The sequence below is a fragment of the Cucurbita moschata genome, unplaced genomic scaffold (assembly GCF_002738365.1).
Source record: "Cucurbita moschata cultivar Rifu unplaced genomic scaffold, Cmos_1.0 Cmo_Scf00012, whole genome shotgun sequence".
Classification (NCBI taxonomy): Eukaryota; Viridiplantae; Streptophyta; class Magnoliopsida; order Cucurbitales; family Cucurbitaceae; genus Cucurbita; species Cucurbita moschata.
In genome coordinates this window covers 2,211,305-2,225,433 of record NW_019268528.1, presented here as the reverse complement: position 1 = coordinate 2,225,433, position 14,129 = coordinate 2,211,305, and the positions used below count along the sequence as shown (strand labels likewise).

The 14,129-nt window shown below is 37.3% G+C and overlaps 3 protein-coding genes across 7 annotated transcripts; 2 read left to right on the top strand and 1 right to left on the bottom strand.

The window, feature by feature from the left end:
• Positions 1-1,582: 1,582 nt before the first annotated feature.
• LOC111450479 lies at positions 1,583-4,427 on the bottom strand. The gene is made up of 2 exons (XM_023090647.1): positions 4,231-4,427; positions 1,583-2,247 (listed from the first exon to the last, which is right to left on the bottom strand). Exons 1-2 carry the CDS (start codon positions 4,310-4,312, stop codon positions 1,607-1,609), a joined length of 723 nt encoding a protein of 240 aa, XP_022946415.1. The 5' UTR covers positions 4,313-4,427; the 3' UTR covers positions 1,583-1,606.
• A 195-nt stretch (positions 4,428-4,622) lies between these two features.
• Positions 4,623-7,636, top strand: LOC111450480 (urease accessory protein F). Of its 5 annotated transcripts, XR_002711820.1 has the most exons (4): positions 4,623-4,800; positions 5,943-6,723; positions 6,845-6,978; positions 7,271-7,636. XR_002711820.1 is itself a non-coding variant. In XM_023090648.1 (2 exons), the coding sequence occupies exon 2, from the start codon at positions 5,948-5,950 to the stop codon at positions 6,653-6,655; it is 708 nt and encodes a 235-aa protein (XP_022946416.1). In that variant the 5' UTR covers positions 4,623-4,800; positions 5,943-5,947; the 3' UTR covers positions 6,656-6,813. The 5 variants fall into 5 exon arrangements, 1 of the variants encoding a protein (XP_022946416.1); XR_002711821.1 differs by having other exon boundaries at positions 6,935-7,636; XR_002711819.1 differs by having other exon boundaries at positions 6,845-7,636.
• Positions 7,637-9,334: 1,698 nt separating this feature from the next.
• Positions 9,335-12,757, top strand: LOC111450475 (calreticulin-like). The gene is made up of 14 exons (XM_023090641.1): positions 9,335-9,518; positions 10,182-10,289; positions 10,432-10,624; positions 10,736-10,994; positions 11,091-11,147; positions 11,242-11,289; positions 11,372-11,458; positions 11,551-11,608; positions 11,702-11,769; positions 11,872-11,967; positions 12,045-12,092; positions 12,194-12,223; positions 12,311-12,418; positions 12,501-12,757. The coding sequence occupies exons 1-14, from the start codon at positions 9,419-9,421 to the stop codon at positions 12,510-12,512; spliced, it is 1,272 nt and encodes a 423-aa protein (XP_022946409.1). The 5' UTR covers positions 9,335-9,418; the 3' UTR covers positions 12,513-12,757.
• The last annotated feature ends 1,372 nt before the right edge of the window (positions 12,758-14,129 follow it).

Genomic DNA, 14,129 nt, shown 5'->3' with positions numbered 1-14,129 from the left:
CAAGCATTCAAGCTACAATCCAAATAAGAGCAGAAACTAAGAACAGTGGAACAAAAGATTTCAGCAGCAGCAGCTGAAGTAAACGACTTACCCCGACATACATGGAACTGAAAGCTGAAACATGAACACTTCCGCCCCATATTCCAACGAGGAGCCAATTGTCAAAAACGGAACTCCATTAAAGGGTTCTTCCAAAAGACGGCCGAAGAAACAGAAACCCATTTCCCAATTTGAACAAAAACTCGAACCCACCACGTTGGAGGAGTCGAAATGGGTAGTAAATTAGGAAGGAAAATTCAGTGAAATTTTTGACGAGTTGGGTTCGTCGGAAGCCGGGAAATGGGGTCCGATCAAACACTATTGAAGTGATGAGGAAGGGGGGAGAAGGTTGGAGCGGCGCAAGATGGATCTTAGCCGGATCAAAGCCGAGAGAGAGTTGAAAAGCAAAAAGGGGCTTTGAGGAGAGCCGCTGGCGATCTGGGTGGGGACTGAGCGAGCTTGAGCAGAGAGGAAGGGTGTGGATTTGGATTTGGATTTGGAATTGGAATTGGGGTTGGCTCGGCTGCGAATTTGGCCATTTTTTTGTTCTTGCTGCCCCCCTAATTTGTAAAGCCAGCTTCGTGTTTCCGTCTTGGCGCTGGACTAATGGCGCGTGCTCGCCACTTCGTCAATCGTCTAGCCAGCTGAGCTTCTCTTCATCATCGCGCGTGCTCCTCGCGCGTTCCTTACATTTAAATTCCATTTGTGTCCTCCTTTTTCCTTTTTTTTTTCTTTTTTTTTTAAATCAAAATTCAATTTTAAACAAATGTTAAATTACAAAACTACCCTCGCTATTGCTATCTCTAACACCATCCCTATCTCATCCATATACACCCATTCCGTCTTGCAACCGTACTTCTTAGGTGGAGTGTTTCATGTGTTAGTTGGGCCCCTAATTCGTGTAGACTAAGGACGAACACTCATCGTTTATAGCATGGACTACTAGAGTATCTAATCCCATTCGCTTCTCATGCTTTCGCACCCCATCATCGGAAGAGACCTAGAGAGCAGCCTTCACTTTTATGGCGTTCCTTCATTGATCTCCGAATTTCACTTCTACACACGAAATTTCACTCTCCTCTATCTCACCTAACTGAATGGGTTTTAAGAACATTCCACTAGTTTTTGGCAACATTCACTTTCAACCCGATTAACCACTTTTATATATATATATATATTTTTTAAAATTTAAAAGAAAATTTATGTTTTTAGAAAATTAAGTATTATATTATATTTTTTACTTGAAGTATTACATGTTTTTATAATAAAATTTATAATTTAAAATAAATATTTTTAAATAAATAAATAAATGATAGGAAAGTATTTATTGGTATTTATACTTTTAAATGTTGAAATTTAATTTATATACTTTTAATAAATCTTTATTATCGGGTTGAAGTAAATTTTTTTTATTAGAACGCTACTATTTCAATCCGTTGAAATAATAATTTAATTCTAAACTCGTTTCTTTTAAACTTTAAACCTTGGCGTGCAATCTTAGATGCTTCAAACTCACTACCCAACATTCATATAATTTTGCAAGTAAAACCATACGACCATCAAATTCCTATGATTCTTCACAACCTTCAAAGCTGACATAAATAGAAGCTTTGTTAACCCGGGAGTCCAAAAAAGCCTCATTTCCAACGTAATCTTCCTTTTCATGAACAAAATTGGGTAAGAAATGCACTACAACATCATATGCCATCACTCCCATTCTACCTCCAATCCAACTACCTAAATGACTTCCTACAAGGTAGCCGAGCCTCCCGAGCCCTTGCTCGCCGATGAAGCCTCCCGAGTATGCGCCAACGAGCGTCCCCGAGCCCCTGAGGAGCCCTTCTGTTACAGTACCACTATAGTATAGAGCTTCAAAAAAGTCCCATCCAGAAGAGATGATCAGCCCTATAATGCGTTTCGCGTGTTGCTTCGCCACCTCTGCTGCCTTAACTCCCTCTTTCCATGCGTGTTTTGCTGCATCATTCACAGACATTCCCTCTGTCACTGCGTCGGCCAGGGCGGTCTCGAATGCTTCGCGTTGTACTGTCTCGACATGAGCGGTTTGGATGTTGTAGAAGTAGAGCTTTGCCCCCTCCTTCACACCACAAGCAAGTAATCCAGAACCCATGTCGAAACAATTCAAGAATGTGATCTTTCCACTCTGGGATGAAGCTTCCTCCCTAACCAGATCATGTCGACATTTCTCCACTATGAAAAAGAAACTGTGAATACTACAAAGTATGTGAAAAACTGTGGAACAAACATATAACTAATGGTATAATATGACAAACATTCGAATACTTAGTAAATCCGTAAAAATGCACCCTCGATAATTCGGTCTACTAAACAAAACCCACATCCAAGACATAAAAACGGTTGGAATGAAAGTGGAAGTGGAAGCGGAAGCAAGATCGATCACACTCACCCATCCATAAACAAAAAGAAACACAGGAGAGAAGAAATTCTCGAGCCAACTTTGCACTTTGACCTGGATGACATTCTATATCATGTACCCATGTTCCTATATGTATATCGGCGAATGGTATGCAATTTCCTATCAGAGAATTTAGATCAAGTATCTTGTATCTAGTTGCGGGGGTCGTGGCGAAGAAGCAGTCAGCTGACTCACTACATCCATGGATGGTAGCCAATCACTATAACCAGAGTATTTACAAGTGTATCTCCTACACTCTCACACTACAAGGTCCCACTTTCAAAATTTCTCTCAATTGCCTCTAGGTAAATATAAAATGACATTCACTCCATGACAGTGCTAGACAAACCTATATTAGTGACTATGTCATGATCCATCCAAAAAGCAAAAAAATCGAGTCCAATAGATTCATGAACCAAAGTACGGAATGTACCAAAAAGTATTCATCAATAATATTCATCAATCCAAGTATTCATGAATCTAAAAGATTCCTGAACCAAATCTTTATGACCATTCTCAAATCGAATCATTTAGATACATAACTTTTGTTTCTAAACATGGTACTTAAGTTCTTCCAGCACCTATCACCATTAAAATTCCTCTTCAAGATCGATACTACAATACATTAACACTTGGGGAGTTCGATAATCACTGCAAACTCCGCGAAGGGGTTGACTAAATCGCTTTGATGTTTAGTTCTACACTTCTTAGAAGTGTTTTTAAGTGTTTTTTTAACAATCACTCGGGTCAAGAACAGTCTACAAGAGCTTTTTCATAAAGCACTTTAACAGCTTGTAATTTTTCCTAGGAACATTTTAATTGGTTCTAGTGCAGAAGAAACAAAGAAACAGTCAGAGAAACAAGTTCCAGATGTAAGATTTCACCAAATAAACAGCAGGAATTAAACTGGTTTTAAGATGTGAAACAAAAGATATGAGAAACTCAAGCAAGATCAAGAGAAATCAGCACAACAGTTCTGTTCCATTAAGATTTTCCAAACCCTACATAGTTTCACCGTAACGGCCTGAGCCCACCGCTAGCAGATATTGTCCTTTTCAAGCTTTCACTTTCGAGCTCCCCTCAAGGTTTTTAAAACGCGTCTACAAGGAATACATCCTTATAAAAGGGTGTTTCGTTCTCCTCCCCAACCAATGTGGGATCTCGCAATCTACCTCTCTTTAGGGCCCAACGTCTTCACTGGCACTCGTTCCTTTCTCCAATCGATGTGGGACCCCTAACCAAATCCACCTCCATTCGAGGCCCAGTGTCCTTATTGGCACACCACCTCATGTTCAGGGATACAACCTCCTCACTGGCACATCGCCCGGTGTCTGGCTCTGATACTATTTGTAACGGCCCAAGCCCACTGCTAGCAGATATTGTCCTCTTTGGGCTTTGACCTTCGAGCTTCACCTCAAGGTTTTTAAAACGCGTCTACTAGAAAAAGGTTTTCGCACCCTTATAAAAAGTGTTTCGCTCTCCTCCCCACCGACGTGGGATCTCACATTCACAAATTCTAATTCTATGAAACAAGAAACCAAGAAACAAGATTACTACTAGTATTTCACCAATTCAAGACACCTGCAACAAACCCTAACAGAGAAATACGAAGATTTCCACTTCTTTCTTCCTCCACCATTCTCGAGAAACAAGTAAAATCAAATATCCAGAAAAGAAAAGGAAAAGATCAATAACTATTGATTCAAGTACGCTCTAAAACAGATTTACATCAGAGTTTCGATCTAAATCAAACGTACCTATGAAACTGAGGGCGATGGCGCCGATTATAAATATCAGAAATTGAACGCACTTCTTCGCGAAATCGAAATCGAAACCCATGGAAGTTCTTGAAGCTCATGAACAACGAGAATGCTCTCCAATTCGAATCTCGGTAAGAAAATGCTAGTTTGGTGGGAAATTTACACGAGAATTTCAAATATGTGGAAGAGAAATAAGAAATGGAAGAAAAACTCCCTAATATGAAGTAAGTGAGGTTTGCTGCCTATTGCCGTTAGGTTTTTGTTTTAATTATGAACACCCGCCATTTGTTTAAAATAATTAAATAAATAAATAAATAATAATGTCAAAATATTAATTTTATCTTTAAAATATTATTTTTATCTTTTATAAACGTATCATAATAATTAATAAACTGTGGTCCGCTCGCAGAATCCCGTCTACTCAGAACGCGAATCTCCGACTACCAGGCGACGGCGACGGCGACGGCGTTTCGTTTCTGAAACTTCAGCGACGGCGACGGCGACGGCGTTTCGTTTCTGAAACTTCAGCGACGGCGAATACCTCCATATGGTGTATAAAGAATAAAGGTGCAGAGTTCAGCAGCTTCCTCCATGGCACCCTTCCTTTTCGACTGTTGACTTATTTTTTACGTTCCAAACCTGAACGCTTGGTCGCTTGGAAATGGTGGATTTCAATATGCATGGCAATTAAAGTGAAGTCTGTTCCATTTCCGCATTTCTGTTAGGTTTGTTCTTTTTTGTGGAAGGATGTGGTTTGGTTGGATCTGAATTTTCCTAGGGTTCTTTCTTACTTCGATTTACTTCAACCTAATATTGGTTCTTGGCTGAAATTGTTAGGATTTCTCAACCATCAATCGAGTTTTATTTCGATTTTAACAAGCTTGATTGAGAAATTAACATTTGTTTCTTGAGCGAATATTTGGCGATTCTGGATCATCATTCATTCATAGTCCAACATCCAATTCTCACACACTAATATGCTATCTATCCCGATGTACCACGAGCATTGTTGAACGTTTTTAGTAGTTTCCATTATAATTTTGATCTTCGTGCTCCTGATTTCAGGAACAATTCAATGATTCTTGAGTTTCGAACTCTTGAATTTGATCTGGCTTTCAGTTGGTTCGATTAGTTTTGGTTACTCCTGGAATTCAGTCTCCAGACCTTGTGCTTGAACATTTCTAGATCCCCGCCTTGTTAGATTCTTGGTTTCTATTGCTGTGGCCTCGAGTAGAGATAGTGTAGTTTATTGATATGCCCATTTCTTGGTGAACCCTTTGTATATGTAAAGCTTTCCTTTGAAAAAGTTGATGGCTCTCCATGAGCCATCCAGAGTGCAATACGAGCTTCCTAATCTAGAGCCTTGCCCTTAGGCTTCCCTGATGAAAATCAAGCTAACAGTGTAAACATGTTTATTTGTTGTGAGATCCTACATTGATTGGGGAGGGGAACGAGTACTAGCGAGCACACTGGGCCCTAAAAGGGGTGGATTGTGAGATCCTACCTCGGTTGGGGAGGAGAACGAAACATTCTTTATAAGGGTGTAGAAATCTCTCTCTAGTAGAAGCGTTCTAATAACCTTGAGAGAAAGTCTGAAAGGGAAAGCCCAGATGGTTACATTTTTTGTCACTTTAAACTAGAACTTGTTTTATCCATTTTGTGGATATGTATCTTTAATGGAGTTATGTTTTCATGTTCATGTTTTGCAGAATATATGCAACAGTCCAAACTCGACATGGATGACAAACAATTTCACTGGAGCCAGTGGCAACTGCTCGATTCTATCCTTCCTACTGGTGGCTTTGCACATTCGTTCGGTCTCGAGGCTGCAATTCAAGCTCGCATTGTCTCACAACCAGAAGATCTCAAAACGTTTGTGATCCATTTGTTAGACAACACTGGAAGTTTGCTTCTTCCTTTTGTGCATTCGACCACGCTATCACCTGATTTAGAAACTTGGGAGAAAAATGACAGATTCTTGAATGCAATTTTGACAAATGAAGTTAGTCGAAAGGCGTCCGTTACGCAAGGATCAGCACTCATGAGAGTTGCAGCAATAGTATTTTCTGAAATCTCGTCTCTGAAAGCGATGAGAGAAACCACCACAGGGACTGGGGCTGTTTCCTTCCACCACGCTCCCATATTCGGGCTAATCTGCGGTCTACTAGGATGGGATAGCACGATGTCGCAGAGGGCATATCTGTTTATTACCCTGAGAGACGTGATTTCTGCTGCAACAAGACTGAATTTAGTAGGACCCTTGGGTGCAGCTGTGTTGCAGCATCAGCTTGCGCTTGTTGCTGAAGACACATTGAAAAAATGGATGAACCGTCCTGTTGAAGAAGCTTGCCAAACGGTTCCTCTGTTAGAGACAGTACAGGGATGCCATACGTACCTGTTTTCTAGGCTGTTCTGTTCTTGAAAAGTTTTGAAGTGTCCAATTCTTTGCTTCCTGTGATGTTGGGCATACGAGGCGGCCCTTCTTTCCTGGTATGTGCTTGTCAATAGTTGTGGATTTTGAGATAATACTACGACGTACTTGCATTTTGTGCATTTTCTATGTCACCCCATGATTTTTCATCTCATATTGATACCATAATTTTTGTCTCAGTGTTCGTATTTTCGTCCAATTCCATACGAACACGTGAACATGATCGAACCTATGTATAAGGCACCTGACTCCCATCAATTGCGTGTGTAGTGTCACAATCGCACTCTTGCGGTAGCGAGACAACGATCGAACAGGTTAGTTGTGAGAAATTTAGACTTCGTGGACAATGTCAGTATATTCTTGAGCTTCTGGTCATGTTTGCGAGAGATGCTTTAGAAAACGTGAGCAAGAAAATACATTTGCCTTAAATAGTATGCAATTCAGGGTAGGAAGAATTGACTACTAGTTGCATTATCTATGGTACATTTTGAAGCATTTTAGCACTAGCGGGTGTAGACATGATTTTGGTGTATGGTCATATATCCTTATATTGACACAACATGGAATAGTAATGACCTATCTAAGGGGTTTGGAATGGGCGTGCAGCAATGGACAACACGTCCTAGACAAATATGATTGGGGCATCCGACATGTGGTCATAGGCAACACGTCTTGGACAAGCATGACCGTGACATGTGGCGTGCATAGTGTCAAATACCATTCTTGTTGACACTGGTCATGCTCATCAGATTAAGTTGAAAGAACTCAAACCAATAATTGCCAAACTATCTCCGATTTGTGGTCATAGAGCACAGTTCATGACATGGTCATGTCTTCAAACTCAACTAAGGTGACCTACGATGTTCTTCAAGTACAGCTAGATTTTCTCCAGCTCCATCTGCAATAGTTGTTTTCCTCTTTTGCCATTCATGTCATTGAAACTTCTTTTCCTAACATAAGACTGATTTCTCCAACTTGTTTCTATAACTTTATCAGCCAAGCTTTGTAACCTTAGCTTATTAAAACCATAAGTCAAGCAACAAACCCGAGCGAACTTGAACACAATTCAATCCTTCACTATGTTCGAAATGACTTTTCTCAATGACTTAAATAAATGGTTTTAGGTGTTACGTAAGTTCTATACACTTGAAAAGTCGTTCACTACAATGGTGGAGAAATGGACTTCCAAGAGAGTAGTTTTCGTCTGATCCTGTTACTCGTCCTTTAGAGTAGTTAGGAATGACTTTTCAATAGCTTAAAAACAGTTCTACATGTTATATAAGTTCTATACTAGCACTACATAGTTGATCAAGAGTACCAATTTGAGACTCAAAGGAAACGAGATAGGATTGTGGAGAGGGAATGACACTGACATTGGCTTTAAGCTGGTTAATGATCTTCAACTTGAGAGAATCGATAGTACCATCATTCATTAGGACTCCAGCGTGTCTTCTGGAGTTATAACTGAAGACGAGCTCATGAATCTTTCTCTTCAAAATTTCCTCGATGAAATAAAATTTACGATTGAAACAAACACACGAGAAAACTGAAGATAAAAATAAATAAATAAACACCTGAAAAGTTCATCAAACCTACTATATAAGTATTTTCAAGAACGGGTTAGTGTCGGATTCAAAAAAAAAAAAAACACTTAAAGCAATGTTAGATTGTAGTAACAATGAGTAGGATCAAATTCAAAAAGTCCATATAGATATTGGTTGCTAACGATCAATATTTAATCTCTTTAGAGATTGTAGTAACTCTATTTTCAGTTTGTTAAGTTTAACCCACAAAAAAACGTCAACCGGCGAACCAAACTGAATTTTAGGTTTCCAAAAAATTCAAACACCATTCAAACCGGAAAAAAATATAGCCAACTCAACTTGATCGGGTTACCTAGTCATATGAGTATTTCCAATAAAATTTAAAAATCAAACAAAAATAATTTAAAATTCAAGGGTAAAAATGTAATTTTGGAAAATTTAGGAATCAAATAAAAACTAAACCCAAAAAAATTACGGGGTAAAAATATAAATTTTGAAACCTAAAAGCTCACCTATATTCAAACTTTAAAACTTATGAGACTAAAAATTATATATTTACTCGAAACAAAAATATTATTTACTTATATAAAATTTTAATAATATTTTTTATTCTTACATATTTTATTATTGGACTATCTTATTTTTAGATATCTAAAATAAAATCTCAACTAAACAACCTCTCTTAAAATTAATTAAACAGCGAATTCATACCATAAATTATTCAAACGGTAATTCATTTTGTTATCTGGATGATTCCATCCTAAGAAAACTACAAATTTCAAATCCTAAAAATCTCGAGCAGGGATCCACTACAGCAGCACTACACACTTGCTTTTACTATACCCAATTAAATGTCTCCACGTGTCATTCCTGCAACTATTTACCAGGTCATTTTGGTTAGTCCAATGAAATCAATTTCAACTCTACACACGTGTGACATGCAATAGAAACCCCCACGATTCGTGTAGTTACCAATCAGAAAAAGCCACGTATCATATACGTCTATTTGGAAGCTTTTTATTGGCTGTTATTTCCACGTCATAATATATTTTCGTTTTATTTTATTTTCACGATCCATTAAGATTTATGGCGTCGACTCACTATATAGTCCCCGGTGGTTCCCATTTCGTTCCCCATCTTCGCAATTTCATTTCTCCTTGCCTCTCTCCCTCTCGCAGAGAAGCTTAAGCTTTGTTGTAAGCTTGAAGCCATGGCGTTTAGGGTTCGTAACCCTAATTTAGTCTCCTTGATCCTTCTATCTCTCGTTGCTATCGCTTCGGCTAAGGTGTTTTTCGAGGAGCGTTTTGATGGTATGATGTTGTTCTCTTTCTCCGCTTTGTTTTGTATAATTTACAGATCCGTTGTTTTTGGCTCAGTAATTTACGTGCATTTTTAGACGTTGATGAATTTAGAACGTGTGTTTATATTGTTCGAGTTGAATTCGTTTGATTGTGATGGATCAGTTGTTTTGTCCGATCCGTTACTGATCTAAATGTGTGTGTGAAATATGGTGTTCAGGCCACATTGTAGACTGTTTAGCGTAGATCCGTTTCGTTTTTTGTGTTTCGTCGTTTTAGAATCATGAAATGTTTTGATTGTTTTTTTTTTTCTTCTTCTGATGTACGTTGAAAATATTGGTGCTCTTTCACGAAGGCTTTTGATATATTGAAATGTGTTGCATTGTGATGAATACCTTGCGCAATGATCTTAAAAGAGAATTCGGTGCTGGATGTTGTTAGGATAATGTTATTTCCTTAGGTCGACTGGACGCTAACCTTTTGTATAGAATCGATGTAAATTGTTTTGATCGTCATTCTCTGATACATTTCCAAAGGTTTTAGAATATGAATCTTGTGTAAAACTTGATACCTCGATGGTATCTTGCGTTAAATCCTTATCGTTTTATCACCTGTTGCTATTTTATTATTATTATTATTTTTTTTTTCAAATGCTAACTGTGTTGAATACTGAAGACGGATGGGAGAATAGGTGGGTTAAATCTGACTGGAAGAAAGACGAGAGTTTAGCGGGAGAATGGAACTACACCTCTGGAAAATGGCACGGAGATGCTAATGACAAAGGTAAAGCTCTTGTTGAGTCAATTGCTTAACATTAGTTTGAATTTACCTGGCTATTGACGCTTCCCGTATGTACTGGCGGGTGGTGCATACCTATGTGATGGTTTCAGTATTTAATTTTCATTCTATTCCTTGGATGTCATAGGTATCCAAACTAGTGAAGATTACAGATTCTACGCTATTTCAGCCGAGTTCCCTGAATTCAGCAACAAAGATAACATTCTTGTTTTCCAATTTTCCGTCAAGCACGAACAGAAGCTTGATTGTGGTGGTGGATACATGAAGTTAATGAGTGGTGAGGTTGATCAGAAGAAATTCGGTGGTGAAACACCTTACAGGTTAATAGTGAACTATGGAGAGTGTCGGTTTTCATTTTATTTTATTTTTATTGTTTACGATAATTATTTTATTGACTTGATTTATGATTATGTATTCCTTGTTTCCTGCAGCATCATGTTTGGCCCTGATATCTGTGGCTACAGCACCAAGAAAGTGCATGCTATTCTCAACTATAATGACACTAATCACTTGATCAAGAAGGAAGTTCCCTGTGAGACTGACCAACTTACTCATGTTTACACCTTCATCATTCGTCCCGATGTAACTTACAGCATCCTCATCGATAATGTTGAGAAGCAAAAAGGCAGTTTGTACAATGATTGGAGCCTCCTCCCTCCAAAGAAGATCAAGGATCCCGAAGCCAAGAAAGTAAGTGCTCTGTTATAAACACATTAATGAGGCCATTTTAGAGTGATGTTTTACGTTGTGGATTCTTATTGATGCCTCCATGTGTGATACTTGCAGCCTGAGGATTGGGATGACAAAGAGTACATTCCTGATCCAGAAGATAAGAAGCCAGAGGTAATGATGCCTTAGTTGTCGAGATCCTGCTTGGTATTTTGTAACAGCAATCTCGAGTATATGTGTTCTTAAATTCACTTGTTTTGTGTATTAGGGCTATGATGACATTGCTAAAGAGATAACTGATCCTGATGCCTCTAAGGTAGCTATTGAAAATTTCCCTTTTAGTCATGTCTTCTTTGAGAAGGAACTCTGTTATTAATGAGCAAAGCTACTTGTTTCAGCCCCAAGACTGGGATGATGAGGAAGATGGTGAATGGGTGGCCCCAACCATTCCCAATCCTGATTACAAAGGCCCATGGGAGCCCAAGGTAGGTTTATGCTGTTTTTGCTTGACGCTTGTGGTATTAATATTATCTCCTTTCTATTTTCCAATTGTAAATATTATTTTTGGTCTTTTCAGAAAATTAAGAACCCTAACTACAAGGGAAAGTGGAAGGCACCATTGATTGACAACCCAGGTTGGTTGTTTTCTATTGATGTTATCAAATCTCAAATTGTGTTTCAACGATTATTACTTCTGTTTAGCTGAGCTCTTGAACCCTTTGCTGCAGACTTTAAGGATGACCCCGAGCTCTATGTTTACCCCAAATTGAAATATGTTGGTATTGAGTTGTGGCAGGTACAGCTTCCTTCTATTCCCTTGCAATCCATTTCTGCTTGTAATATATCTCACTATGATGAATTCATACATCGATGACCCAATTTATATATTGGATATCAGGTGAAATCTGGCACCCTGTTTGACAATGTCTTGATTACTGACGATCCGGAATATGCAAAGAATGTCGCCGAAGAAACATGGGGCAAGCACAAGGAGGTACATTTTAAAACCTTCTTATAGTTGTCTTTTCCTTTATGTACTTGGTTTTGATTGAGTTTGATACATTCTTTAAGGTGGAGAAAGCTGCATTCGAGGAGGCAGAGAAGAAGAGAGAGGAGGAGGTAAACATTGTGCCCTGAAGTCGCATTTTTAAATGTTTAATTAACTGATACCTGAAATATGTCAATTAAGTATTGATTTTGTGCCTTTTCACCTTCACCAGGAAGCCAAGAGTGATCCAGTTGAATCAGATGTAAGTATTATCATTGAGAAAAACTACAGCTTTTGAGATGATTTCTTGTATCATATATAATTTTGATGTCTGCTTTCATTCTACTAGGCTGAGGACGAAGATGAAGACAAATCAGACGATGCAGATGACTCTGATTTGGACGCTGACTTGGACAAAAAGGATGATGGAGCCGAGGACAAGGACGACGACAAACATGTAGGTTATTCTTTTGGTTCCGGGATCGAGTTGTGTACTATTGTATCTCCTTCTGACCTTCATATGATTTAACCGTTTGCAGGATGAACTATAAGGATGGAGGGGAGACAACACAGGAGGTAGAGTTGGGTTGGCAGAAAATTTTCGCGTTCCACCTTTGCTTTTTGTTTCTTCGTTTTGTAGATGTAGAAAAGAAACAGTCTTCTTCATGAATGACTGATTTGGTTGAATTTGAGTTTGAATTTGAGTTTTGAGTTTGAGCCGTTAGGGATAGAGAGAAGAAAGAATAGGACAATTTGATTGATGAAATCTCAATGGAAGGGTTCCTTCTTTTCGCAATTCTCTTGTTTTGATCCCAAATTTGATCCTGTTCTTTTCTCTGGACTTGAACCCACTTTCTGGCCATCTAATGAGTATTGAATATGAAATATTCTTCTAATAAGTAATATAATTTATACTCGAGTAATATAATTTTAATTCGAAGGTTAGATATGCATCATTATTGAAATTTGTATTTAAAAAAGTGCAATGAGCTTGAGATTTGGTGTTTGATAATAGATGTACACGTGAGATGTCATATTGCTCGGTAGACACGTCACATCAAAAAAGTTTGAAAGTTTGAACTTGATAATATCGGTGGACTTGTGTTGTTACTGTACATGTTAATTGATAAATTTTATGTAATGAGTAATGATTTATATTTAGAGTTCAATTAATCTTCAATTGTTTATTTTTTGGTAAGAAATCCTTTATCAATAAAAAAAACAAAAAAAATCATTGTTATATACATTTATACATGTATTGGTCATACTAATTATTATAGCAACTTGTTGGGGACCCATGGCTGCAGATATAGTAACTTGTTGGGACCCATGGTTGCAGATATCCATTCTTATCTCGTGATGAAATTTCAAAGTAGGGTCCAAATAAAGTGAAATAAAATAAAATAAAAAAAAGAAAAAAAAAAGACGGTGCAATCAAAATCTGAAAATTAAGGCACATTCATAATATTAATTTTAATAATCTCTATAGCAACTAATTTTGATATTTAATTTTATTACAAGATCACAACCTCTTATAATCTTTGTAATTCATATTAATTATTTTAACTTAAATTAATTCTTAAAAAAAACTTCGTTTAAGAATATTCTTGGTATAGAAATCCAGTGTTATAGTATACAATTGATTAGCCGTCTCAAAATTTAAAGTTGGTTCATTAGAACCATATAAACCGATACCTAGACTCCCCACATAAAATCTCTGAAAAATCTTTTAAAGATATTAAAAAATAAAAATATTTAATCCGTAAATTGCATCATTTTTTTAAAATGGTTGAAAACATATACATAGCGATGGGAGGAGGATTAATGGTTGGTAACTTTTATTGATTCAATAAAAAAAATGACTAAATTCGTTTTCAATTTACCAAAATAGGAAGGTCTCTTGAAAGTGTTTTTCAAAAGATTCTACGTCAATTTGATACGGTTATCTTTCCGATAGTGGAATGTCTAGAATTTGTGGGAGAAAAGACTTAATTATTTACCAAAATTGAAGTTTGAAACTTACTTTTTGCTTGGGACCAGATAAAAATTTCATTCAATTACATTAGATATGGTAAATTTTTTAAAATGAATAAATATAATTATATTGACTTTTCATAAACTCATTTATTTATTTGTGTAATATGACTATATATATATATATATTAATT

Coding starts and splice junctions, on each gene's coding strand:
- LOC111450475 (XM_023090641.1), top strand. CDS start 9,419: ATGGCGTTTAGGGTTCGTAACCCTAATTTAGTCTCCTTGATCCTTCTA. Junction 11,148..11,241: donor CAGAAGATAAGAAGCCAGAG/GTAATGATGCCT, acceptor TTTGTGTATTAG/GGCTATGATGACATTGCTAA. Junction 11,770..11,871: donor TTGGTATTGAGTTGTGGCAG/GTACAGCTTCCT, acceptor ATTGGATATCAG/GTGAAATCTGGCACCCTGTT.
- LOC111450480 (XM_023090648.1), top strand. CDS start 5,948: ATGCAACAGTCCAAACTCGACATGGATGACAAACAATTTCACTGGAGC.
- LOC111450479 (XM_023090647.1), bottom strand. CDS start 4,312: ATGGGTTTCGATTTCGATTTCGCGAAGAAGTGCGTTCAATTTCTGATA. Junction 2,248..4,230: donor CATCGCCCTCAGTTTCATAG/GTACGTTTGATT, acceptor TCTTTTTCATAG/TGGAGAAATGTCGACATGAT.